Source organism: Rhinoderma darwinii, chromosome 7 (assembly GCF_050947455.1).
Source record: "Rhinoderma darwinii isolate aRhiDar2 chromosome 7, aRhiDar2.hap1, whole genome shotgun sequence".
Taxonomy (NCBI): domain Eukaryota; kingdom Metazoa; phylum Chordata; class Amphibia; order Anura; family Rhinodermatidae; genus Rhinoderma; species Rhinoderma darwinii.
In genome coordinates, this window is record NC_134693.1 from 55,995,192 (window position 1) to 56,020,964 (window position 25,773).

At 40.1% G+C, this 25,773-nt stretch overlaps 1 protein-coding gene across 2 annotated transcripts in view; it reads left to right on the forward strand.

Annotated features, from left to right (window-relative positions):
* CAMSAP2 (calmodulin regulated spectrin associated protein family member 2) overlaps window positions 1-19,925 on the forward strand; it is a 107,361-nt gene extending 87,436 nt beyond the window's left edge. For both annotated transcript variants that reach the window (XM_075833394.1, XM_075833395.1), the window contains 6 exons: window positions 5,561-5,697; window positions 6,678-6,901; window positions 8,082-8,154; window positions 8,517-8,641; window positions 9,363-9,481; window positions 14,390-19,925. In XM_075833394.1, the coding sequence (XP_075689509.1) occupies window positions 5,561-5,697; window positions 6,678-6,901; window positions 8,082-8,154; window positions 8,517-8,641; window positions 9,363-9,481; window positions 14,390-14,695 (984 nt within the window). In that variant the 3' untranslated portion in view covers window positions 14,696-19,925. The remainder of the gene's footprint in view (window positions 1-5,560; window positions 5,698-6,677; window positions 6,902-8,081; window positions 8,155-8,516; window positions 8,642-9,362; window positions 9,482-14,389) is intronic.
* The last annotated feature ends 5,848 nt before the right edge of the window (window positions 19,926-25,773 follow it).

The following is a 25,773-nucleotide window of genomic DNA, read 5'->3' on the forward strand; positions in this document are numbered from 1 at the left end:
CACCATTCAAGACCTCATCTGTTAGAATTGGGAATGGCTACAAAAAGGGTCTTTTGCTATGGAGGATATGAACATCCATGCATTACACGGACATGCCATTCATTTCAGTGGGAACTGTGTAATGTCTTATTTCTTATAAACACTTGCTGCTAGGCACCCCCATAATTCACAGCTGATTGCTGGAAGTCCTAGCAGGATGATACCCTGTGATCAGCTTGTTGTCGGGGTCCTGTCTAACAAAAGGACAACTACTTTGAGGATTTGGTTCCAGCATCCCCTGATTTTGGGCTGGGTCCAAATAAGATCGTATAAGAAGTCCGAAGTGTCTAGGCACCTTGAATAAGTATTAGGAAAATTTGGCTTTTATATATATATATATATATATATATATATATATATATATATATATATATACACATATATACCAAGGATGGAATAGTTATCTCTGTGAAGGATGTACAATTGGTTCTGCATGATTGGTAGAAGCTAATTTTAGGCACTCTAGGACCAGGTTCCCTTCTTCTTTGACATCCCAGCAGCTCCTTTAGCTTGAAGGGCGGTGCTGGTTTGCCAACAGAAGCATCTAAGTTTGAGATGACCTTCCTGCCGGCAGAGTCTACATAAACTGTGGATGGGGAAGGTCTTATTTATGAAAGTATTGCCCAGAAACTGAGATAGACAACGTGTCTAAATTGTAGGACAAATGGTTGGACTGGGTCAGGACATTAGCCTCATTGGAACAATTTAATGTCCTAAACATAGTGGATTCCTTTCTTCTTCCAATAGAAGGCAGGAAGTTTAGGGCCCAGAAATAAACTGTCCATCACAGGGAAATCGTAATTTCACCCAGTAGCATTGTATAACTTGTGGGAAGGCGATCGTACTGGCTGCTGGTACTACAAATCAGAAGATGGGCAGAGATACACGATAGTGGCTAAAGTTCTAGCTTGTAATAGTTACTTTCATTTTTTACGGATATCTCCTAGAGATTGTTTTTGCTCTTAAAGCAATATTTTACAATTGCCTAATTTAAATACATGGCTTTAATGGGGTTTCCCAGGATTAGAAAAAAAAGGGGTTTGTTATTTTTTTGTTCATAGGCTGTGTTTGTTCCTCCACTTCAAGGGAATGGGAATCGGACCCTTTTTTTGTAATTCGGAACAAACCCTTTTATTATACTTTTGGCCACCCTGTTGCACTGTAACTGTATCTTAACCCCTTCAGGACACAGCCTGTTTTGGCCTTCAGGACGCAGCCAATTTTTTCAAATCTGACATGTTTCACTTTATGTGGTAATAACTTCGGAATGCTTTTACCTATCCAAGCGATTCTGAGATTGTTTTCTCGTGACACATTGGACTTTATGTTACTGGCAAAATTTGCTCGATACATTAAGTATTTAATTGTGAAAAACACCAAAATGTAGCGAAAAATTGCAAAAATTAGCATTTTTCTAAATTTATATGTATCTGCTTGTAAGACAGATGGTAATACCACACAAAATTGTTGCTAATTGACATCCCCCACATGTCTACTTTAGATTGGCATCGTTTTTTGAACATCCTTTTATTTTTCTATGACATCACAAGGCTTAGAACTTTAGCAGCAATTTCTCACATTTTCAAGAAAATTTCAAAAGGCTATTTTTACAGGGACCAGTTCAGTTGTGAAGTGGATTTTAGGGCCTTATATATTAGAAACCCTCGATAAGTCACCCCATTTTAAAAACTTCACCCCTCAAAGTATTCAAAACAGCATTTAGAAAGTTTCTTAACCCTTTAGATGTTTCACAGGAATTAAGGCAAAGTAGATGTGAAATTTTCAAATTTCTTTTTTTTTTTTGCAGAAATTAATTTTTCATCTATTTTTTTTGTAACACAGAAAGTTTTACCAGAGAAACGCAACTCAATATCTATTGCCCAGATTCTGCAGTTTTTAGAAATACCCCACATGTGGCCCTAGTGCACTTATTGACTGAAGCACAGGCCTCAGAAACAAAGGAACACCTAGAGGATTTTGGGGCCTCCTTCTTTATTAGAAAATATTTTAGGCACCATGTCTGGTCTGAAAGGCTCTTGCGGCGCCAAAACAGTGGAAATCCCCCAAAAGTGACCCCATTTCGGAAACTATACCCCTTGAGGAAATTATCTAGGGGTATAGTGAGCATTTTGACCCCGCAGGTTTTTTGGAGAAATTATTGGAAGTAGGCTGTGAAAATGAAAATCTACATTCTTTCAAAGAAAATGTAGGTTTAGCTAATTTTTTCTAATTTCCACAAGGGCTAAAAGGAGAAAATGCACCACTACATTTGTAAAGCAATTTCTCCCGAGTAAAACAATACCCCACATGTGGTAATAAACGGTTATTTGGACACACGGCAGGGCTTAGAAGGGAAAGAGCGCCATTTGGTTTTTGCAGCTCAAATTTAGCAGGAATGGTTTGCGGAGACCACGTCGCATTTGCAAAGCCCCTAAGGGACCAAAACAGTGAAAACACCAAAAAAGTGACTCCATTTAGGAAACTACACCCCTTGAAGAATCCATCTAGGGGTGTAGCGAGCATTTTGAACCCACAGGGGTTTCATAGAGTTTATTAGAATTGGGCAGTGAAAATAAAAAAAATCCTTTTTTTCCAATAAGACGTAGCTTTAGCTCAACATTTTTCATTTTCTCAACAAATAAAGGAATTTAAAAAAAAACAACATTTGTAAAGCAACTTCTCTGGAGTACGGCAATACCCCATTTGTGGTCATAAACTGCTGTTTGGGCACACGGCAAGGATCTGAACAGAAGGAGCGCCATTTGGCTTTTGGAGCACAGATTTTGCTGGATTGGTTTCTTGACACCATGTCACTATTGCAAAGCTCCTAAGGTGTCAGTACAGTGGAAACTCCCCAAAAGTGATTCCATTCACAAAACTACACCCCTTGAGGAATTCATCTAGGGGTGTAGTGAGCATTTTGACCCCACAGGTGTTTCATAGAATTTATTAGAATTGGGCAGTGAAAATTAAAAAAAAATCCTTTTTCTTCAATAAGACGTAGATTTAGCTGAAAATGTTTCATTTTCTCAACAAATAAATGAAAAAAAGCACCACAACACTTGTAAAGCAACTTCTCCTGTGTACGCCAATATCACATATGTGGTCATAAACGGCTGTTTGGGCACAGAGTAGGGCTCAGAAGGGAAGGAGCGCCATTTGGCTTTTGGAGTACAGATTTTGCTGGATTGGTTTCTGGGCGCTATGTCGCATTTGCAAAGTCCCTGTGGGACCAAAACAGTGGATCCCCCCCAGAAGTGACCCCATTTTGGAAACTACACCCCTCAAGGTATTCACTTAGGGGTGTAGTGAGCATATTAACACCACAGGTGATTGGCAGAAATTGGTGTGCACTCGATGTTGCAGAGTGAAAATGGGATTTTTTTCTATAGATATGCCAATATGTGGCGCCCAGCTTGTGCCACTGGAGACACACACCCCAAAAATTGTTAAAAGGGTTCTCCCGGGTATGGCGATGCCATATATGTGGAAGTAAACTGCTGTTTGGGCACACTGTAGGGTTCAGAAGGGAGGTAGCGCCATTTGGCTTTTGGAATGTGGATTTTGCTTGTAGTAGTCTTGTATTGAGTCTTACTGGTGTTTCCGTTTATAATATGGGGTACATGTAAGCCGGGCAGAGTATATAAGGGGCGTAGTCAGGTGGTATAATAATGGGGTAAACAAAAACAATAAAATAATCCATAGATGTGTGTTACGCTGTGACACAATCCTTTCTGCACAGGCCGGTGTTGCACTGATAAACTGTGTCCTTTCTTATCCCCCTTTTGGTCCACACTCCGCACCTTTGCAGTTTGAGGAATTTTGCTGAGAAGTGTTGTCCTGGTATAATACGGGCACCCTCGCTTTCAGCAGATATGTTTGGGCCCTCCCCTTCCTGGTTCCCTAATTTTAGGGACCTTGATAATTCGCCACTTGAAACAGAAGAAATGTTTCCCTCGGGCCGGCACAACTGCATATTTTTATTTCCTGGCTTATTGGAGCCTTAACTAATTTTATTTTTTCATAGACGTAGTGGTATGAGGGCTGTTTTTTTTGCGGGACGAGCTGTAGTTATTATTGGTACCATTTTGGGGTACATGCAACTTTTTGATCACATGTTATCCTTTTTTTTTTTTTGGGTGGCAAGGTGACCAAAAAACAGCAATTCTGACATTATCTTTTTAATTCTTTTTATACAGCGTTCACCACGCGTTATAAATTACATGTTAGCTTTATTCTGCGGGTCAGTAGGATTCCGGTGATACCTAATTTATAGAACTTTTTTATGTTTTACAACTTTTTGCACAATAAAATAACTTTTGTAAAGAGAATGGATTTTTTCTGTCGCCATGTTGTGAGAGCCATAACGGTTTTAATTTTTTCGTTGACGGAGCTGTATGAGGGCTTATTTTTAGCGAGACGAGTTATAGTTTTTATAGGTAACATTTTTGGGTACATGCGACTTTTTGATCACTTTTTATTTCAATTTTTGGAAGACAAAGTGACCAAAAAATAGCAATTATGCCAGTATTTTTTAGTTTTTTTTTTTACAGCGTTCACTGTGCGGAATAAATAACATAATATTTTTATAGTTAAGGTCGTTACGGTCGCAGCGATACCAAATATGTATGGCTTTATTATTTTTTTCAATAATAAATGACTTGATAAAGGAAAAAGGGCGATTGTGTTTTGTGTTATTATTTTAAACTTTTATTGTATTTTTACAACTTTTATTTTTACTTTTTTTTACACTTTTTTTTTACACTTTTCTTTAGTCCCACTAGGGGACTTGAAGGTCCAACTGTTTGTTTGATGTTCTAATACATTGCACTACCCATGTAGTGCAATGTATTAGAACTGTCAGTTGTTCACTGACAGCAAGCCGATCAGGCTCCGCCTCCGGGCGGGGCCTAATCGGCTAACGTAATGGCAGATAGGAAGCCTTTGTTAGGCTTCCGGTTGCCATAGCAATCCCCCCGCAACAATCGGCCCCCGCAATCGCGTAGCGGGGTGCCGATGTTGCTATAACAACTTAAATGCGGCGGTCACTATTGACTGCCGCAATTAAGGGGTTAATCGGTTCGGATCACCGCTGTGATCCGACCCGATGTTTTCCCCCAGTACTAAGGCTGCTAGTAGCAGCCTCTACTGGGAGATGCCGGGCTGCGGGGAGCGTCTGTGTGCTCTGTTAGGAGCACACGTGGATTAACGGGCTGCAGGCTCAACGACCAGCTTTGCAACCCGTTAATCTACGTGGGGTGGTCGTGAAGGGGTTAATCAGTAATCTGTGATTCTAGTCGGTATCAAAAATGTTTTTCGTATATATGTTTTTGTTTTTAGTGTTTATATGATAAGGTCACTTGATTAAGTGTAACTTGTGGTAACTGGTGACAGTGGGAGAGAATTATTATTACTGGCCTGAACGCCATATTTTTCAATGGATTAATAAATCTGTTTGAATTATTTTAACTTTTTGACAATTCTATTGGATGGAGTTCTATAACACGTTACTTTGCTGCAGGATGATCACAAAGAGGAAAATGACATGGCTGTGAAACGTGCTGCTCTTTTGGAGAAGAGACTCAGGAGAGAACGTGAAAACCAACAGAAGAAGATGGAGCAAGAGATGGAGCTGGAACTCAAGAAAGAAGAAGCCAGGTTAGAGCAGCGGACCATTGCCTATTTTATATATTTATTTTTTTCCGAGTTTATGAACAGAGCTGCACAAGTGGTATCCAGTGGTACAAACAGAATCACATGCAGCTTGTTATGAATAGACAGTAAAAGACGAAAAGGGGATTCCAAGGAAATTTTAAAAAGGCCATTTGTCTAGAACTTCGCTAATTTGTCTCATTCTACGATTGCAAAGAAATTAAAAGCTACGTTTTATAGGAACCCGGTGCCTTGGAATCCTCTTTGGTTGCTATTCGTACAGTAATGAAATACCACTCCAAAGAATACAGGTTTTACAAAGGGATTTTTGCTAAGGAATCTTGTATCTTATAGACAGTAAAAGATGGCATCTGACTGCACTGTTTCCTATCCTCATAGTTTTTATGTCATTCGCATATTGAGCAAAACAGAGCCCAATAATCTCTTATGCAGTCTTTATTCTCAGTGCTAGGCGACTGTGCCAGTCAATGGCATATACGACCATTTTTTGACGTTTGTAAAACAGAATTGATAAAAGTGGCTTACAATTGCTAATAAATATAAGCCCTTCTAGCATATTAGAGTATACATGACGTCTACTAGGGGCTTGAGGAAATACAGAAACAAAATAATAACAAAAATGTTTTTTATAACATCGACAATATTGAATTAAATTTTTATATTTTGTTTTAAACAGAATACATTTTAATCTTATTATAATACATTAGAACATTACAGCATATCTCCCGTACTGAATACATGATCTTTAGCGATCGTGTGCTCTGTATAGATTTCTGCAGTTTATACTGAGTGTGAAACACTTACCGCAAAGGGTTTGTGCTGCAATCGCTCAATGAATTTGGGAAAAGAGTTTGGTAAGTGCTTTATCACTTTGTACCAACAATGGAAATGATCGTCTAATATTCTTCATTAGGATTTAAGGCTGTCAATATATATTACACTAGTATACAACATTATTTACACAGACGAAAGTCAGAAGAGGAACGGAATAAGAAAGAAGATGAGAAGGCAAGACGGGAGTATATCAAACAAGAATACCTCCGCAGGAAACAGCTGAAGTTAATGCAAGATATGGATTCTGTTATTAAACCTCGGATTAACCTTAGCAGAACAAAAAAGACCAGGCCTAAATCCATCCACAGAGACCATCATGTGGAATTGCCTAGAACACCAACTGGCGCTCCTCCAGGTAATAGAACTCCACTGGGGCCTCTTCTGTAATAGGTAATTCATAGAACGGAGGAAGAAGATTGTGTTTTAGTTTAAAGATGGGAATTCTTGGTAATGCAAAACATATCTCTTAGCAGTTGAAAAACTTTCTTGGGCTATGGCTACATGGCAGCATCCATTAAAGCAGCCCTGTCTTCAGAATCATTGCTAGAGCATATGCAGAATGGGATGGTGCCCCTGTGGTGAGACAATCCGCTCTGTGTTTAGGGTTTTTCCTGCTACTGATATATAGTCCATTTGCACCCTTTAACAGTTGACTATGTACATAGTACATCTAAAACTGCTATGTAATAACACTGCGCTCTTTTGTAGTCACTTTGTATTCCTAGCTTAAAGCGGGCCATAAATCTCAAAGTCGGCTAAACCCGTCAACGATCTATTTTGTTTGGCGGTACCCCAACAGTGCCATGGTTGGATCTCGGTGTGCCCGACCCTGTGTTCCCCTGTGAGATGTCTAGCAGTAGCTTATTTCCCTCTCCCTAGTTAAATAAATATGTCTCTGGGGGAGGAGGGGGAGTTGCTGACTGAATGCTCACAAGGTTGACCGCTTCTCCGGTTAGTTTATTACAACATATGCTCATTGGCTATTCTTGCTTTTGTATATATTCAGAAAGATGGCTTTCGTTTGGAAAATGTTCCGATTGTTTTGTTTTTACTAAGTCACCATCATAAACAATTTTTAAGTTTTTTCCTAATATCCTTTCAATGGCTCCAGGGTGAGGAGTAATTCAGTATATAGTGGTAATGACTCTTATTGACCCGCATGGATACACATCACCCACACTGGGACTCCTACAAGTGTGTGTATTGAGGAGGGACGCTTAGCTGTAGCACAGGCACCATCGAATTATGGTTTGGAGAAAGATTGAGCTTTGATTATTCATGCGCATTGTTGCTACAATTGTAGCAAAATCGGTTATGACAAAGAAACATTTAAAACCAAGACGTAAACCAGTTACAACCAAGGAACATATTTCTGTAATATGGACTGATTGTTTTACTCCCATTAACTTTAGACTGGCTTTTTGAATAACATTTCTTTGAAGTGAAGGTGAAATGTTCTAACATGCGCTGCTTTCAGATTGTTTTAAACATCTTTACCTTAAAAATGCATTCATTTTATCATCATTTTTCTTCAGCTTCAAGCTTTGCCCTGGCCTCACTGAACACAGGTGACAGCGAAAGTGTGAATTCTGGGAAAAGAACACCAAGGTAACAACATTTTACAAAAAAATGAGAACATATTTTTTGAACACCACCAATATGTAAAGCAACAGGACAAAAATATATAGTACACTAAACCTATAATGTCCAAGCTAGCTAATAATGCATACACAAAACCGTCTTCTCCCTGGAAAAAGTTACTCTTTATTAATGAATACAATAAGACAAACTAGTTTAGTCCCAAAAAACAAACCGGATAAAACACCTTGGGATGAAATCCACCCAAGACAGCATGTCAATAGTACCGAAAGTGTAATAATGCTAAATTGTGGCATACCATGACTAGGCTATATGTCTAGAATCAAGCTCTGGAGCCGTAAACCTCGAAAAATAATGGTTTTGTTTGTTAGTCCTTTTAGGTCTGAGTCTGTAGAAGGATTTCTGTCACCTGCCTGTTCTGGTAGTCGCAATGGGGAAAAAGACTGGGAAAATGCTTCCACTACTTCTTCTGTGGCGTCCGCTACAGAGTACACAGGTGGGTGCTTTATGCCTATTATAGACTGTAAAGAACATGCTCCAATATAAGGAGTAGACGGCTCTTTGTTGTGCTAAATAGAGGTGTTTCCGAGCAGAGGACCAACTCTCTATGGTTTAGGGACTGTCCTTTCAGAACAACCCCTTTAAGGTTTTTACCACACAGATTTTTCATTGTACCCACTCCGTCAGTCATGCGACATTCCGGCAGCTTTTTTCACCTTATGTGTTTTTATTGATACTTTTGTCACATGAAAGTCGTATGAACATGTGCATCAACGCTGTCACAGCTGCAGCTTGATATAAAGTCTATGTGTATCCCTTGTACCTAAACATGAGACTAATTGCATAGAGATATATTGACACCTTCAAATGTTTGTCTAGAAACAAAAATAAACGGAACGTTTAAAAACACTACAACACTCAACATTTTCAAAACCGTAAAACCATCTCTTGTGAAATAGTTCCATACACTTGGCATGACATCGCTATATTTAGACATTTTACCCCAAGTGTCAAACATGCCGTCGGGGATTACAACAAAAGCATGTGACATATTTGGTCAATAATGACATTGCATTCAAGAGATCATTGAAAAAATAAAGGTAAACTTCACGTTTGAAACTGATGTTACTTGTAGTAATTATTCATTAGCCAGACTTTTGATTTGCTATTTTCAGTTCATGAAATTGAGTACTAAATATTTTCACTCTTGCTTACAGGACCAAAGTTGTACAAGGAACCCAGTGCTAAATCCAACAAGTACATTATCCAGAATGCCATATCCCATTGTTGCCTGGCTGGTAAAGTGAATGAAGGGCAGAAGAACAAGATTCTGGAGGTCAGTGCTAATAACTTTAAATCCTATGTACACCTCTGACATTTGGTTTTTAAATAAAATTGTGCATCAGTGTGATGGGTGCATCTTCCTAAATCCATTTTATTAAAAATTATTTTTGAGATACACCTGCTTTGTATCCTGTGTACAGAGCAGCTATATCATTCTCTAAGGCCTGAATCTGTCAGGTCCCCGGGACTGACGGGTTCAGTGACCGCGGGTCCTGGGTGTCTCTGACACACAGGATCCACCTGTAATCTGTGAATGACTGACCAGAATCCAGCACATCGGACGTTGATGGAATATCGCTAGGATGTCTGTTCTGAGACAACCCCTTTAACTCCTTAATGACCGGGTATGTTTGTACCTTAATGACCAAGCCAGATTTGTCAAATCTGGTATGTCTGACGTTATCAGAGAATAACTCTGTGAAAGTTTTGAATATCCAAGTAATTCTGAATGAAGAAACACACCCCAAAATATATCACCCTGTTTCTCCTGTTTTCAAAAATGCCCCCATTGTGACCCTAATGCATTGCTTGGACACACGACAGGGCCCGAAAGGGAGGGAGCACCCGGAGGCTTTCAGGACTCATATTTTGCTTGAAAATGTTTTAGGCCCCACTGTACATTTGGAGAGGTTTTGAGCTACCAGAGCGATAGAATCTCCCCATAAACGACCCCATTTAGAAAACTAGACCCCTTAAGGTATTTATCTAGGGGTGTAGTGCGTACGTTGACCCCACAGTTTTTTGCTAAATTTAATGCATAGCAGGTGAAAAAAAAACAAAAAACAGTTTTTTCATAAAAGTATCACTTTGAAGACCGATTTCTGTGTAAAGCGACCATGAGAATGAAGAAACACACCCCAAAATATATCACCCTGTTTCTCCTGTTTTCAAAAATGCCCCCATTTTGACCCTAATGCATTGCTTGGACACACGACAGGGCCCGAAAGGGAGGGAGCACCCGGAGGCTTTCAGGACTCATATTTTGCTTGAAAATGTTTTAGGCCCCACAGTACATTTGGAGAGGCTTTGAGCTGCCAGAACGATAGAAACTCCCCATAAACGACCCCATTTAGAAAACTAGACCCCATAAGGTATTTATTTAGGGGTATAGTAAGTATTTTGACCCCACAGTTTTTTGCTAAATTTAATGCATAACAGGTGAAGAAAAAAATAATTTCACTTTTTTCATAAAAGTATTTGTTTGAAGACCGATTTCTTTGTAAAGCGAACATGAAAATTAAGAAACACACCCCAAAATCTATCACCCTCTTTCTCCTGTTTTCAAAAGTACCCACATTGTGGCCCTAATGCGTTGTTTGGACACACGGCAGGGCCCCAAAGGAAGGGAGCACACGGAGGCTTTCAGGACTCATATTTTGCTTGAAAATGTTTTAGGCCCCACTGTACATTTGGAGAAGCTTTGAGCTGCCAGAACGATAAAAACTGCCCATAAACTACCCCATTTCGAAAACTAGACCCCTTAAGGTATTTATCTAGGGGTATAGTTAGCATTTTGACCACACAGGTTTTTCGCTAAATATATTGGAATTAGTCTGTAAAAATTAAAATGTACTTTTTTTCTGAAACAACATAGAAATTTTTATTATTTACAAGGAATAACGAAGAAAATGCACCCCAACATTTGTAAAGCAATGTCTCCCGATTACGACAATACCCCATATGTGGTAATAAACTGCTGTTTGGACCCACAGCAGGGCTCAGAAGGGAAGGAGCGCCATTTGGATTTATGATTTTGCTGGAATGGTTTTCGGTGCCATGTCGCATTTGCAATGCACTGGAGGGACCAAAACAGTGGAAACCCCCCAAAAGTGACCCCATTTTGGAAAAACCTTCAAGGAGTTTTTCTAGGGGTATAGTGAGCATTTACACCCCACGGGTCTTTTGCAGAGTTTATTAGAATTGGGGTGCGAAAATTAATATCAACATTTTTTCCACTAAAATGTTGAATTTTCTCATTTTCACAAGGGATAAAGGAGGAAAAAACAACCATTTTTTATAAAGCAATTTCTCCCGAGTACGGAAATACCCCTCATGTGGTCATACGTTTTTTCATTAGAAATGAATTCACCCTTTCAGGACTGATCCAGTTTTTGCTTTCTTATTTTAGATTTTCCCTCCCCGCTTTCGAAGAGCCATAACTTTTTTATTTTTCCATCAATAGAGCGGTGTGAGGGCTTATTTCTTGCGGGAGGAGCTGCAGTTCTTATTGGTACCATTTTTTGGTACATAAAAAGTGATTCAAAAGTTGTATTACATTTTTTTTTTAGAGCGAAGGTAAAAAAAACAAACAAACTGCGATTTTGGCGGTTTCAATTATTACATTTTTTTAAGGTGTGCACTGTGCAAATTAAATAATGGTATATTGTAATAGTTCTGACTTTTACGGACGTAGCGATATCAATTTTGTTCATTTTTTTACATTACTTTAGAAGAAAAATGCGAAAAGGTGTTTTGTTTTTTTAACTTGAAAAAAAAAAATTCTCACTACTAATAACTATAATTCTCCTACACATTTTATTAATCAATCCCCTTAGGGGACTTGATCCAGCGATCATTGAATCGCTGGTACAATACACTGCAATACCAATGTATTGCAGTATATTGTTATTCTTACAGGCTTCTGTAACAGAGCGATCCCTGTACCTGTCCGTTAGTACCGAGGGGGCCTGCTGTAATACACAGCCGACACCCGCAGCTTATGGAGCGGGCTCAGCACGTGAGCCGGCTCCATACATCAACCGCCGCACCATGACGGGCAATTAAGTCATAGTGCGCAAAGGGGTTAATGCACAGCGGATGGTTCAAAGTGAAAATTGCAAATTTCCACTGATATGCCATTTTAGTGCATAATATGTTGTGCCCAGTGTGTGCCACAGAAGACAAATACCTCATAAAACGTTAAGCGGGTTCTCTCGGGTATGGCGACGCCGTATGTGTGGGCGCAAACTTCTGCTTGGGCACGCTGCAGGGCTCAGAAGGGAGGGATGCCATTTTGCTTTTGGAGCGCAGATTTTGCTGGGTAGTTTTTCTGTTTTGGGTTTCGCTGGTATTTCAGTTTATAATGTGGGGGGCATATGTAATCTGTGCGGGGTACATCAGAGTATATGTAATCTGTGCGGGGTACATCAGGGTATAATAAGAGGGTATAATAATGGGGTAAATAAATAATATTTCATAGATATGTGACTGGTGTCGCACTGATAAATGGCTCCCGATCTCATCCGCTTTTGGAACATTTTGCATCACCATATTCTGAGAGCCAGAACTTTTTTATTTTTTCACCACCGGAGCCCTGTGAGGGCTTATTTGTTGCGGGACAATCTGTAGTTTTCATTGGTACCATTTTGGGGTACGTGCGTTTTTTTTTTTATCACTTTTTGTTCCATTTTTTTTTATCACTTTTTGTTCCATTTTTTTGCAATCCTGAGCAAAAAACAGGAATTCTGACACCGTTTTTTAGGTTTTCTTTTTGCGGCGCTCACCGTACGCTATAAATGACATTTTTACTTTATTCTGCGGGTCGGTACGATTACGGCGATACCAGATGTATATAGGTTTGGTCCTTTTTTTTTGCGTTTGCACAATAAAATGACTTATTTATAAAAAAAAAATATTCTGTGTAACCGTATTCTGAGAGCCATAATTTTTTTATATTTTAGTCAAAAAAGCTGTGTAAGGGCTTGTTTTTTGCGGGACGGATAGAAGTTTTTATTGGTACTATTTTTGGGAACATGCGACTTTTTGATCACTTTTTATTCTTTATTTTGGGAGGGGAAGTGACCAAAAAAATAGTGATTCTGTCGTAGTTTTTTATTGATTTTTTTTGGGGTGTTCATCGTGCGGGGAAAATAACATTACAGTTTTATAGTTGGGGTCGTTACGAACGCGGTGATACAAAATATGTGTACTTTTTTAACGTGTTCATTTTTTTTCTATAATAAAAGTTTTATTATAGGAAAAAAAGCATTTAGTGTTTATAGAACTTATAACTTTAATTTTTACACTTTTTTTAAAACATTTTTATTACTTTTTTTTACTTTTTTTACTTGTCCCACTAGGGGACACTTAGACTTGCAGCTTTGATCGCTGCTAGAGTACATTACACTACACACGTAGTGTAATGCACTCCAACTGTCATTGTGACGTAACTGTCACACTGACAGGAAGCATCGGAGGACCGGCCGGAGGCTGCTCCTCCGAGGCTTCCGTACATGGCAACCCGGAGGTCATTATCTGACCTCCGATTGCCGTGACAAGCATCGGTAGCCCCCACGATCACTTCGTGGGGGCTGCCGATGTGCTTCAAACCACTTAAATGCGGCGACGGGTTAACTGCCGAAAGCAGCGGCGATGGTCCGCTGTCCGGCGAGACTGATGTCTCAGCGGTCTAGGACAGCTGTCAGCGCGCGTCTGTCACTCTGTGTTTACACAGAGTGACAGTTTGAAATGCGGACGAAAATGCACGTCCTGGTGCGGGAACTAGCAGCCGACCAGGACGTGCATTTTCGTCCTTGGTCGTGAAAGGGTTAAGCGCGTTATTGATGTTTTCATGCTCAGACCACTGATGTAACCTGCATGCATCAGAAGATCATTTTTACGGAATTTTTCCTTTTAAGATTTTTTGATACTATACTTACTGATTTTCTTTAGAATATATTGTCAATTAAATCGTCAAATTGTAACATTGTTTTCAGTTTTCGTCTGGAATCTAGACCCTAGGCAGATATTAATCCCATTATCACAGTGCTCACATGCAAAATAATATATTTGGGTAACTAATCTTCATATGTGCGTTAGAAAAGCTTCAACAAGAGATAATGAATAGTACAGTATTACATTCCAGTATATTCTAATTCTACTTTTCGACCCACTTTCACAGGAAATGGAGAAATCGAACGCCAACAACTTCCTGATATTGTTCCGGGACTCAGGATGTCAGTTCCGCTCTGTGTATACTTACTATCCTGAAACGGATGAGATTACCAAGCTGACCGGCGTTGGACCACGTTCCATCACTCGTAAAATGATCGATGGTCTCTACAAGTATAACTCAGATCGCAAACAATTCAGCAACATCCCAGCCAAAACCATGTCTGCCAGTGTTGACGCCGTGACCATTCACAGCCACCTATGGCAAGCTAAGAGACCTATGACCCCCAAAAAACTCCTTTCTTCCAAAGCATAGCGGTTGCTGGCAAAGGAAATTGGGCCTCCTGAAGTTTTATGGAGATAGCAATTACTTGTTGCCAATGAGACTTGAACTTCGTGAACACAGACACTTCCTCTTGCTGTCGTTACACACAACTGGAATGTAGGACAGCATTGATTAAGGGTGGGATAGGGTGGGCAAAGCAAAGGGATGTGTGAGGGAGGGGGGTTATTTATCACAAAATGTTTTTGATTCACATAACTGGGAGGGTAAGCTGTATGCGATCTGAATTCAAGGGGCATGTGCGTTATGACACTGAAGCACTGACATTTGTCCATTTTAGATGAGTGGTATTACTCGACATCTCTTGCCTTATATATTATTCTTTTTTATTTTATTTTTAGTTTTGCATTTGTGTGTGTGCAAGATGATGAGTTACAAAGGATAAATCGAGTTTTTGTCTACTTTGTATTTTTCTCTATTTGGAGAAGGCCGTAAAATGTGTTATTGAGAAAATGCGACGGTATCACTGCCAAGAACGGTGGCAGCGTGTACTTTACCAAGTATTTCCAAGCTCTCTGGCAGTGAGAGGATTGTGGGATAGGCCAGCTTACCTCAAAAATGCAAGCCAGTAAGCATGTATTTGGATGACAGAATCACGTTTTATATTTATGTCTGCAAGTTTTACAAGAAAATGGCGTATTTGCGTACTCTCTCCAGTCTGACATTCCTAGAGTGTTTGCACATGATGTATAGTCAGTATTTCTGCTCTGCTCATTTTTAATGATTTTTTTTTATCACCTCATAGAGTGACTGTATCTGTGCTTATTTTGTTTTTTACGTTTGTTGTTTTATCATTTGTTTGGCATGATCTGAAAATTAAGAGATTGATGGTCATTGAGGTTAGCGCTAGATCCTTTATATGTGGGCAAACTCTAGGTTGCTGCTGTCAACATAACAACGGTTACAAGATTTTGATTGGGTTTAGCCTTTTTAGTACACTGTTGGTAAGATATTTATTTAGGCCATCCATTGATTGAAGTCAATGGGCATGACTTGAGTGGGCATGGCTAGATGTAAAGGTCTATCAGCTGGAATCGCCCAGACAGACCGTGACCAGCCCTGCCTTTATACTATATGACGCTAAAGAAATCTGTTCCCTCACTTATCACATGACAGCGAGAACCAGCAAGGTGCCTATAGTGCCAATGTAAAGAGCTGGAAGCAGTGACGGTCGGGTGTAACACTAATGCTGCAGGACGGGACCATGGATCTTGTCTAGCTAGTTGCATGCACTTTTCAGGATGAAAGATAACCGAGTGGGTGATTTTTTTTTATTCTCCATTTCAAAGACAAGTATGGTTGTTTTTATGAGACGTGTTGTAAAGTATTTCATATCGTATGAGAATTAACATTTTTTTTAAGCTAAATGCAAAGATAAACCATATGGTCATTACATTTTGAATAGTGTTTTTCACTTTAATATCTATTTTGTTATATATAGGCATGTCAGGAGGATGGATTGTATATTTAATTTGTTTTTAAAACTAAACCGAGATGGTCAAGGACCCGCAGAATGTAATTTAGATTATTTACTCTGTGATGTTACCAAAAAAAGAGATAAAACGAGGCCAATGTATGGGAGACGGGGTGAATCATTGCAATGCATAATGGCGTAATATTTTTACAGATTTGCTCAAGGGAAGGGTTAATTCACTACCTGCCTCTGAAAACCAAGGCTTTTGTGTCTGAGCTGTAGAAATTTCCATCAGTTAATGGATTGCAGTAAAGATGTACTTTTATTGTTGGGGGAAGGGTAGTTGTCTTACTTTATACTTTAGTGAATAATTAAGGTTGCCAGTTCAGCTTGTGTAGAACTCCATGCTAAAATCATGTACAATTATCTAATAGCCCCCACCCCTCATCCTTCGTGACGGTGGCTACATAAAATCAGGTCACAAATTAGTATTATAAACTGTTTATTTGATTGGAGCATTACGTAGATTTAGTATAATGTCGCTGCCGTAGTCATCACTCAGACCCATTGGCCAGGAATCTGAAACACTTCTTTTGCAGTTGACTTCATCGTTTCATTTGATAATTTTGCTTTTAAATAATGACCCATTTTATCAAAAGCTTAATACATCAGCGAGATAATTGAAATTGCCAGGTTGTGGCATAAACTTAGTTTTTATTGGCTCACTTATTTTTCCTTTTCAATTTACAGCACAGTAATGCTAAGCAGCTTTGTGCAAACAACATTCACATTCATTCACGCTAGTCTGAGAACCAGTGGGGCTTGCAGTATAACCCATTTACCAGTGATGGCAGTTGAAAAACGGGGGGGGGGGGGGATTATTGAATTAAAAATCTTAGTAAACCCATGTGATCATGGGGAGAATATAAAAACACAAGGCAGGTATTACCCCCGTTATCACAGTGATGTGTCACCGTCACCCCTTTACAACTCCACACTTTTTGATTTTGCCAGCCAAACATCTGATCCACATTGCAAATGAAAGCAGTGATTGGTTTTCTAAGCAGGAAGTTTGACCCTAATTTTTATTTATTAGGTACAGATACCCCTTCAGTCTGAATTGAAACATATTTCTTCTCAATTAGGGCCTGTTCACATCTGCTGTAGGGGCCTCCATCACAGATCTGGCTGAAAATACTCGAAACGCGTGCAGCATGCTGCGCTATTGTTTGTGGTAAAAACACGGACACCCTGATGGAAACCCGACAAAACCCATTAAAGTCAATGGGTTCCGTTGGGCGCCAATGGTGTCCTTTGTACAACGGAACCGGGTCTTCCAGTATTTTCGTTGTTCTGCTCCTCCGACAGAGCAGGACAACGGAAACACCTGCCCTTATTCTTCTGTGCGTTCCCTGTATGTGTGTGTGTGTGTGTGTGTGTATATATATATATATATATATATATATATATACATACCTCCCAATAAGGGTTCAGTAACCTTCCCACTGGCAGCAATGAAAAGAAGGTAAAAAACATTTTTAACAACCACATTTAGCACATACAGATAGCAGTGTGACCCTGAAAAGTATAGGGCCAGTGCATGATCGCAGCTATCCAGAAGATGAGAACTTGGTCCATCTGTAGAGTGTAAAGAAAACAAGGCGACATCAAGAGTGTTGTGAGTTATTTGTGTTTTTTGTGCACGGCCCATCACATGAACAGATGCTTCCGTACAATATAAGGTTAAAAATATGCCCATATAATCTCTTGGGATAGTCTGTTAGATCACGGCAGGCTTTATTGTAGTCTGTGCAGTCAGAGTATAACCTCACAACAGGCAGTCCGCATTCAACCTAATTTTTCTGGGAAGGGGGGGGGGGCATTCTTGTTAGGGCAGAGGTTTGCGCCCATGGTACTGCAGTATCGCAGTCTTAATAAAAAGCAATACAGCGTAAGATGCAACAAATTTATTGAGAGGCACATGTCTCTTAATAAATTTGACGCATCTTCGGCTGTCCGTGCGACACTATTGAAATCTATGATAGCCAGGAGCTGGCGTAGATTTCCATTATATTTGACACCAGTTTCTCACGTAAATTATAGTTAATGCGTTGGGGCGCGGAGGCCACTTCTTCTAAGCGTCGTCCACTTTTTTGAAAAGCGGCGAGAGCAGGGGAAAGTCAAGTCATATTTTTTGCGAATTTTGGGCCGTTTGAAACAGAAAACTGGCGTAGAAACATTGTTCGCTTTCCCACAAGGTGTTGTTTTCTTCTTTTGATTTGTTTATGGATTCAGTTTAAAAAGGTTTTGTACTAATGTGGTCATAGAAATGAGAACAAATATGTATATGACTTTAATTTACAGTATAGTTTGATTAATTGCCTAAGCTAATATTTCAAAGACCATGGTTACATCGAGGTGTTGTGTTTATTTAAGCTCTGTTCACACTTACGTTAATGGTGTCCACCAGGTTTTTCCGCCTGGCTTTGTTATTTTTCAAGGCACTTGTTCTTGCTCTCAAAACTACTGAAACTTCGATGGACCCAATTAAAGTCAATTGTATGCATCAGGATTAGGAGCATCTGTTCGAAACCTGATCTGGCGTCGCTATAAAAGGCAGTCATGACCCTGGTGTGAACAGAGCCGTACACTAGGCACAATTTATGGATGAGCTCCATACATTAAATTAACTTTACATATCGTATCCATTGACTTGGTGTAAATAATCACAGCAGCCCGTACAACCGCCCTTAAATTTCACACACTTAACTGGGACACTGTGTGGATTAAAACATTCCATTTATATGAGCACGATCTAGAAATAGTACAGAACCTCTTGGGGCCTGTTCACATCTGCATTGGAAGCTCCGTTATGGGCCTCCTTCGCAGATCCAGCTGAAAATACCATAAACAATAGCGCAGCATGCTGCGCTATTGTTTCCGTTAAACCCACGGACACCACGCCGGAAACCCATTACAGTCATTGGGTTCTGTCGGTAGCCAATGGTGTCCGTTGTACAATGGAACCGGCGCTTCCGGCATTTTCATTGTTCTCCTCTGACAGAACAGAAGGATGGAAATACCAATGCAGATGTGAATGAGACCTCACTGTTATGTTATGTTGAAATCCCTGCCCTAAAATTCATTATAGAGTATACTGTAAGTATTAAAACAGTATTTTGTTGTATTAGAAATCTAAGTTGTCTTTTCTTTTTTTCATCTTTTTTATTAGTATTATTATTGCTATTTGTATTTTCTATTTATTCAGTATTATCATTTTCGATACGTATATATATTTTTTTTCTTTTTAGACCCTTTTAGCATTCTGCAGTGATCCAGGATCATTTGTTTAGTATGATATTTTATCATTCTTCTGTCATACTCTACATATACAGTATTGGGTAGTCCATTTAACCCTTAGGTTGCCATTGCGCTCCAACCGTAGAAACATGCACATTTACTTTAGAGAGTACTGTTTTCTGTATGATGATCATTTGGTTTTTTTCATGGAGTAATACAAATTATATGACTGATGTTTCAACATCTTCAAAGGCATCCAAAACCTTTACAAGCCTGATGTTTTGTATGAATGTTCACAAGGACGTGTCTCATTAATATGAATCTGTGTCATATTGTTTGCATGTAAATGAGATCTAAGCAATTGTGTAGATACTATGTATATTGGTGTGTATGTACATATATGTGATAGGCAAAAGAAAACCTGCACATTTTAGCTTGCATCATCATCATCACTGCAAGCAATGGAAAATAAAAGATCTCTTCACTGCACTGTGTTCTTTCGTTCTGGTCATTTTACAGGAAGAGACACTGTCGGTCGCTGGACAGTCGCCGCTCATCTCTGTTTACGGATTTCCTCATCTTGGAATAATACTTTGAAAGCTACATTTTTAACGATCATTAAATGCATATTTTACCTCTCCAAAAGAGCATCTCTGAGGAGACCACCGCTTAAGACCCAATTTGCTGTGACAGATTTCCATTTCTCTTATATTTTATATATTGGCCTTTTCTTTGAGAGGTCCACCACTTTAGAAGACCATCATGCAATGCAATTTTGGGTGGTCGCCTCAAGTGTTTCACTGGATCATTTGATCTTCTGAAAGCCCTACATTATGATCTATCGTTAGAATGTGCCGTAGCTTACGTATCAGTGGGGTTCCGAAATATGGGATCCTTAGAACGTTGTGACCCTAGAGCTAGTAAAACCGCATCTTAACCTTGGAATGCTATAGTCTGACCCCTACAGTAAATAAATTATATCCAATCTATATGCCATTATTTACTATAGTAGGTAAATTCCTTTTAAGAGAATCTTCATTTTGGACAGCATGTTGTTCATACTTTACAGTTTATATTTATATAAAAAAGGTTTAATAACATTTGTTTTACTTGTGCCGATTTTGAGTGACGTGATCTAGTCTTACAAAAGCATTTCAAAGTTACTCAACTGATTTGAATACACAATACTGCATTAGTTATACATGAATTTATTGTATAGACCCATATAAATATAAATTGTATCCCATCTTTATCACAAAATAATGTTGATCTATGACTGGATGATGGTTTTGGAAACATAGTAATAATTGCTATGCGTAAATGTTGAACCCGTTAACCAGCCCCTTTTTAAGTTTTGAAGAAAGTTTACCTGTTTCATGTTTTTGGGTTTTATGATGGAGAGGTGAGAAATGAGCCCCTATAGGGTATACTAGTCCTTCTCAATGAATTAGAATATCATCAAAAAGTTCATTTATTTCAGTAATTCAATTCAAAAAGTGAAAATCATATTATATAGATTCATTACACACAGAGTGATCTATTTCCAGCATTTTGTTTTCTTTTAATGTTGATGATTATGGCTAACAATTAATAAAAACCCAAAATTTTGTGTCTCAGAAAATGGGAATATTATATAAGCCCAATTTCAAAAATAAATTTTTAATACCGAAATGTTGGCCTACTGAAAAGTATGTACGGTATGTGCCCTCAATACTTGACCAGGGCTCCTTTTGCAAAAATGACTGCATCAATGCGGCGTGGCATGGAGGCGATCAGCCTGTGGCACTGCTGAGGTGTTATGGAAGCCCAGGTTGCTTTGATAGCGGCCTTCAGCTCGTCTGCATTGTTGGGTCTGGTGTCTCATCTTCCTCTTGACAATACCCCATAGATTCTCTATGGGGCTTAGGTCAGGCGAGTTTGCTGGCCAATCAAGCACAGTGATACTGGGGTTATTAAGCCAGGTATTGGTACTTTTGGCAGTGTGGGCAGGTGCCAAGTCCTGCTGGAAAATTAAATCCGCATCTCCATAAAGCTTGTCAGCAGAGGGAAGCATGAAGTGCTTGAAAATGTCCTGGTAGATGCGTGGAGTCTGGCCTTGATATAACACAGTGGCCCAACACTGTTGCTCAGTGGTTCAAAGTCCTGTTATCAGATGAAAGTAAATTTTGCATTTCATTTGGAAATCTCAGTCCCAGAGTCTAGAGGAAGGCCTCATTTACACGAGCGTGTGTGTTTTGCTCACGCAAAAAAACGCAGCGTTTTGCGTGCGCAAAAGGCACTTGACAGCTCCGTGTGTCATCAGTGTATGATGCGCGGCTGCGTGATTTTCGCGCAAGCCGCCATCATAGAGATGAGGCTAGTCGACGTCAGTCACTGTCCAGGGTGCTGAAAGAGTTAACTGATCGGCAGTAACTCTTTCAGCACCCTCGATAGTGAATTCCGATCACAATATACAGCAACCTTGTTGCCTTGGTGACGCGTCCCTCTCTTGACATCCGGCCCCACCTCCCTGGATGACGCGGCAGTCCATGTGACCGCTGCAGCCTGTGATTGGCTGCAGCTGTCACTTGGACTGAATTGTCATCCCGGGAGGTCAGACTGGAGGAAGAAGCCGGGAGTTATCGGTAAGTCAGAACTTCTTTTTTTTTTTTACACGTTCATGTATATTGTGATCGGAAGTCACTGTCCAGGGTGCTGAACCAGTTTAACTCTTTCAGCACCCTGGACAGTGACTGTCTCCTGACGTCGCGTACCGCAAAATTTTTTGCCGGGTTCGGTCAAAACGAGTTCGGCCGAACCCGGTGAAGTTCGGTTCGCTCATCTTTAAGACACTCCGTTTGGATGTTTGTAAACAGAAAAGCACGTGACCTTCGTGGTTTTCACGCACCCATTGACTTCAATGGATGCGTGATGCGCGAAAAACGCAGAAATTTAGAACGTCGTGTTTTTTTCAGCGCACTCACGCTGAGCAAAACTCACGGACTGTCTGCATGCCCCCATAGACTTGTATAGGTCCGTGCGACTCGCGTGAAAAGCACGCGCGTCGCACGGACGTATATCACGTTCGTGTAAATGAGGCCGAAGAGTGGAGAGGCATCAATCCAAGTTGCTTGCAGTCCAGTGTGAAGTTTCCACAGTCAGGGATGGCTTGGGGAGCCATGTCATCTGCTGGTGTTGGTTCACTGTGTTATATCAAGTCCAGAGTCAAAGCAGCCGTCTACCAGGAAATCTCCGAGCACTTCATGCTTCCCTCTGCTGACAAGCTTTATGGAGAAGCTGATTTCATTTTCCAGCAGGACTTGGCACCTGCCCACACTGCCAAAAGTACCAATACCTTGTTTAATAACCACAGTATCACTGTGCTTGATTGACCAGCAATCTCACCTGATCTAAACCCCCATAGATAATCTATGGGGTATTGTCAAGAGGAAGATGAGAGACACCAGACCCAACATTTCGGTATTAAAAATGATTTTTTAAATTGGGCTTATATAATATTCAAATTTACTGAGACACTACATTTTGGGTATTCATTAACTGTTCGCCATAATCATCAACATTAAAAGAAAAAAATGCTGGAAATAGATCACTCTGTGTGTAATGAATCTATATAATATATGAGTTTCACTTTTTGAATTGAATTACTGAAATAAATTAACTTTTTGATGATATTCTGATTTATTGAGAAGGACTAGTATGTTCAGAAATAAGGCTAAAAGATGTAGTAATGTAACAATGACAGTGATGTAAGACTTAACTGTTGCTATTAGAAAATAAGGACGGTTTCACACAGCCGCAAAAAGGGGCATTTTACGGTTGAAGGTTTGTTGCAGACTTCTAGTGTAGATTCTACAAAATCGACAGCAAAGTATAGTACTTATTAAAAAAAAATTAAAAACATTCACGCCCAAAGCGTGAAACAATCAGTACCTAGCGCATGCCGATTCTGCTGTATATTTGCATGCCGTTTCAGTAGTGGGCAGGAATGGGTGACTCCCTACTGAATAGTCATGTACCTCTTTTTAGATTTTGAAAAACAGTGGGAATCACAGTGTGTTTGTTATATCAGCGGTGGTTAAAAATAAAATAATAAGTGCAGATCCTCAGTCTACTGCGACATCTTTTGGTGTAGCTGTAGAAAAGGCTATTGAGCGTTCCAGTGAGCGCTCATTCTCTAAGAATGGGCCGTTACCAACTGCTCCTGTTCTTAGAGTTCTATATCTAGCACTATGGCTGGATTCACACGAGCACATTACGTACGTAATGGACGGAACGTATTTCGGCTACTAATCCCGGACCGAACACACTGCAGGGAGCCAGGCTCCTAGCATCATAGTTATGTACGATGCTAGGAGTCCCTGCCTCGCTGCAGGACAACTGTCCCCTACTGTAATCATGTTTTCAGTACGGGACAGTTGTCCTGCAGCGAGGCAGGGACTCCTAGCATCGTACATAACTATGATGCTAGGAGCCCGGCTCCCTGCCGTGTGTTCGGTCCGGGACTTGCGGCCGAAATACGTTCCGTCCATTACGTGCTCGTGTGAACCCAGCCTATAGCTCTTCTATATGGCCAGGATCAAAGAAACATCCGATCCGGCCATTTAACCCTTTGATTGAAGGGGATTAAAGAGTTCTTCACACTTTGATCGGAGAAACTACCTGCAGTTAGCCCTGGGGACCTAGAAAGGACCTTAGGTCTGTCTGTTCAGTAAACCTGCTGTTAGGGCATACTAAGTGTTGACCTTACAGCAGCATGTGGCACAGAGGAAAAGGTATTGGCACACAGGAGTATGCTAATACATTATGAGTACAAAAGTTTTAATATAGTAATCACTTCATAGGATTAAAGGGGTTTTCCCATCTTGGACATTTATGGCATATCCACAGCATATGCCATAAAAGTCCGATAGATGCAGGTCCCATCTCTGGGACCCGCACCTATCTTTAGAACGGGGCCCCCTAAACCCTGTTCTAGCTTACTCTGCTCCCACCGCCTCCCAGCAAGGTCTGGAATTATGGAAACAGCCGAGCTCACGGGAGTTATGGAAACAGCGTAGCGCGGCGAACTATGCTGTTTTCGGAGCTACCGTTTTCCGGAAACTACGTAGCTAGCCGTGCTATGATGTTTCCGTAACTCCCATTAACTTCTATGGCAGTTACGGATACAGAGTAGCTCAGTGAGAACTCGGCAGTTTATGTAACTCCCGACCACCAAACCAGGAAGTGGCCGGGATGCAGCAGAGCTGAGTAAGCTAGAACGGTGCTTAGGGGACCCCGTTCTAGAGATAGGAGTGGGACCTGCATCTATCAGACTTTTATGGCGTATCCTGTGGATATGCTATAAATGTCCAAGATAGGTAAAACCCTTTGATGAAAAATTTTATAAAAACCTTAATAAAAAATAATATAAAAAAATTGTCCACAAAATAAATAGAATTTTTTTTTTTTACTATAAAATAAATTTTATTGTGCATACCCTACATAAAAACAAAACGCCAGAACCTTCTTGGCTGGAGACGCATCTACTTCTTTCTTCCCCTGCAAAGAAACTTATATAAAAAATTTACTCTGGTTTGCTATTAGCTAAAACACCAGAGAAGATCCACTATATTGCTGCATGGGAGAGGGAGCTGGATGTGTCTTTTACCAGGTCAGAGATTCAACACATTTTGCAACATTCACATGGATTCTCTTGTTGTGTTCGAGTGCAAGACAATTCTTTCAAGACGTTGTCTAGGTGGTACAGAACCCCGGCGTTTTCACACAAATTACATCCCAATGTCTCAGATAAATGTTGGAGATGCGGATCACAACCGGGTACTATAGCTCACTTATGGTGGTTCTGCCCACTTATCCAACCATTTTGGAAAGCCATTGAGTCCATTTGTTTTCAGGTTACAAATAAGAAGGTCACACTCAAACGCATGCTCATACTATTTTGGCTTCCATCTACTGGTTTTCACCCAACACGCAACACCCTACTTAACTATATGCTTACTGCTGCGAAACTCCTTATACCACTCCACTGGAAGTCTAAAGACCCGCCTACTATTCAAAGCTGGAAAGATAAGGTTGATACTATCGGTAGAATGGAAGAACTCCTAAGCTGGGAAATGCGTAAACGTGATAACTACTCTGATAATTGGAGGCCGTGGTTCATTTATAGGAGACAAAGCTCCTCCTTGCCTTCTCTAGCTCCCCGCCCAATTACCTCTACATAAGGCGTAGCATACCTACTTACTATACCTCTTATAGACTTCTGTTATGGATCCGTCTCTACTACACTATATGAGGCTATATATGTTACTCCAGTGGGTGCTAATCCTACTAGCACATA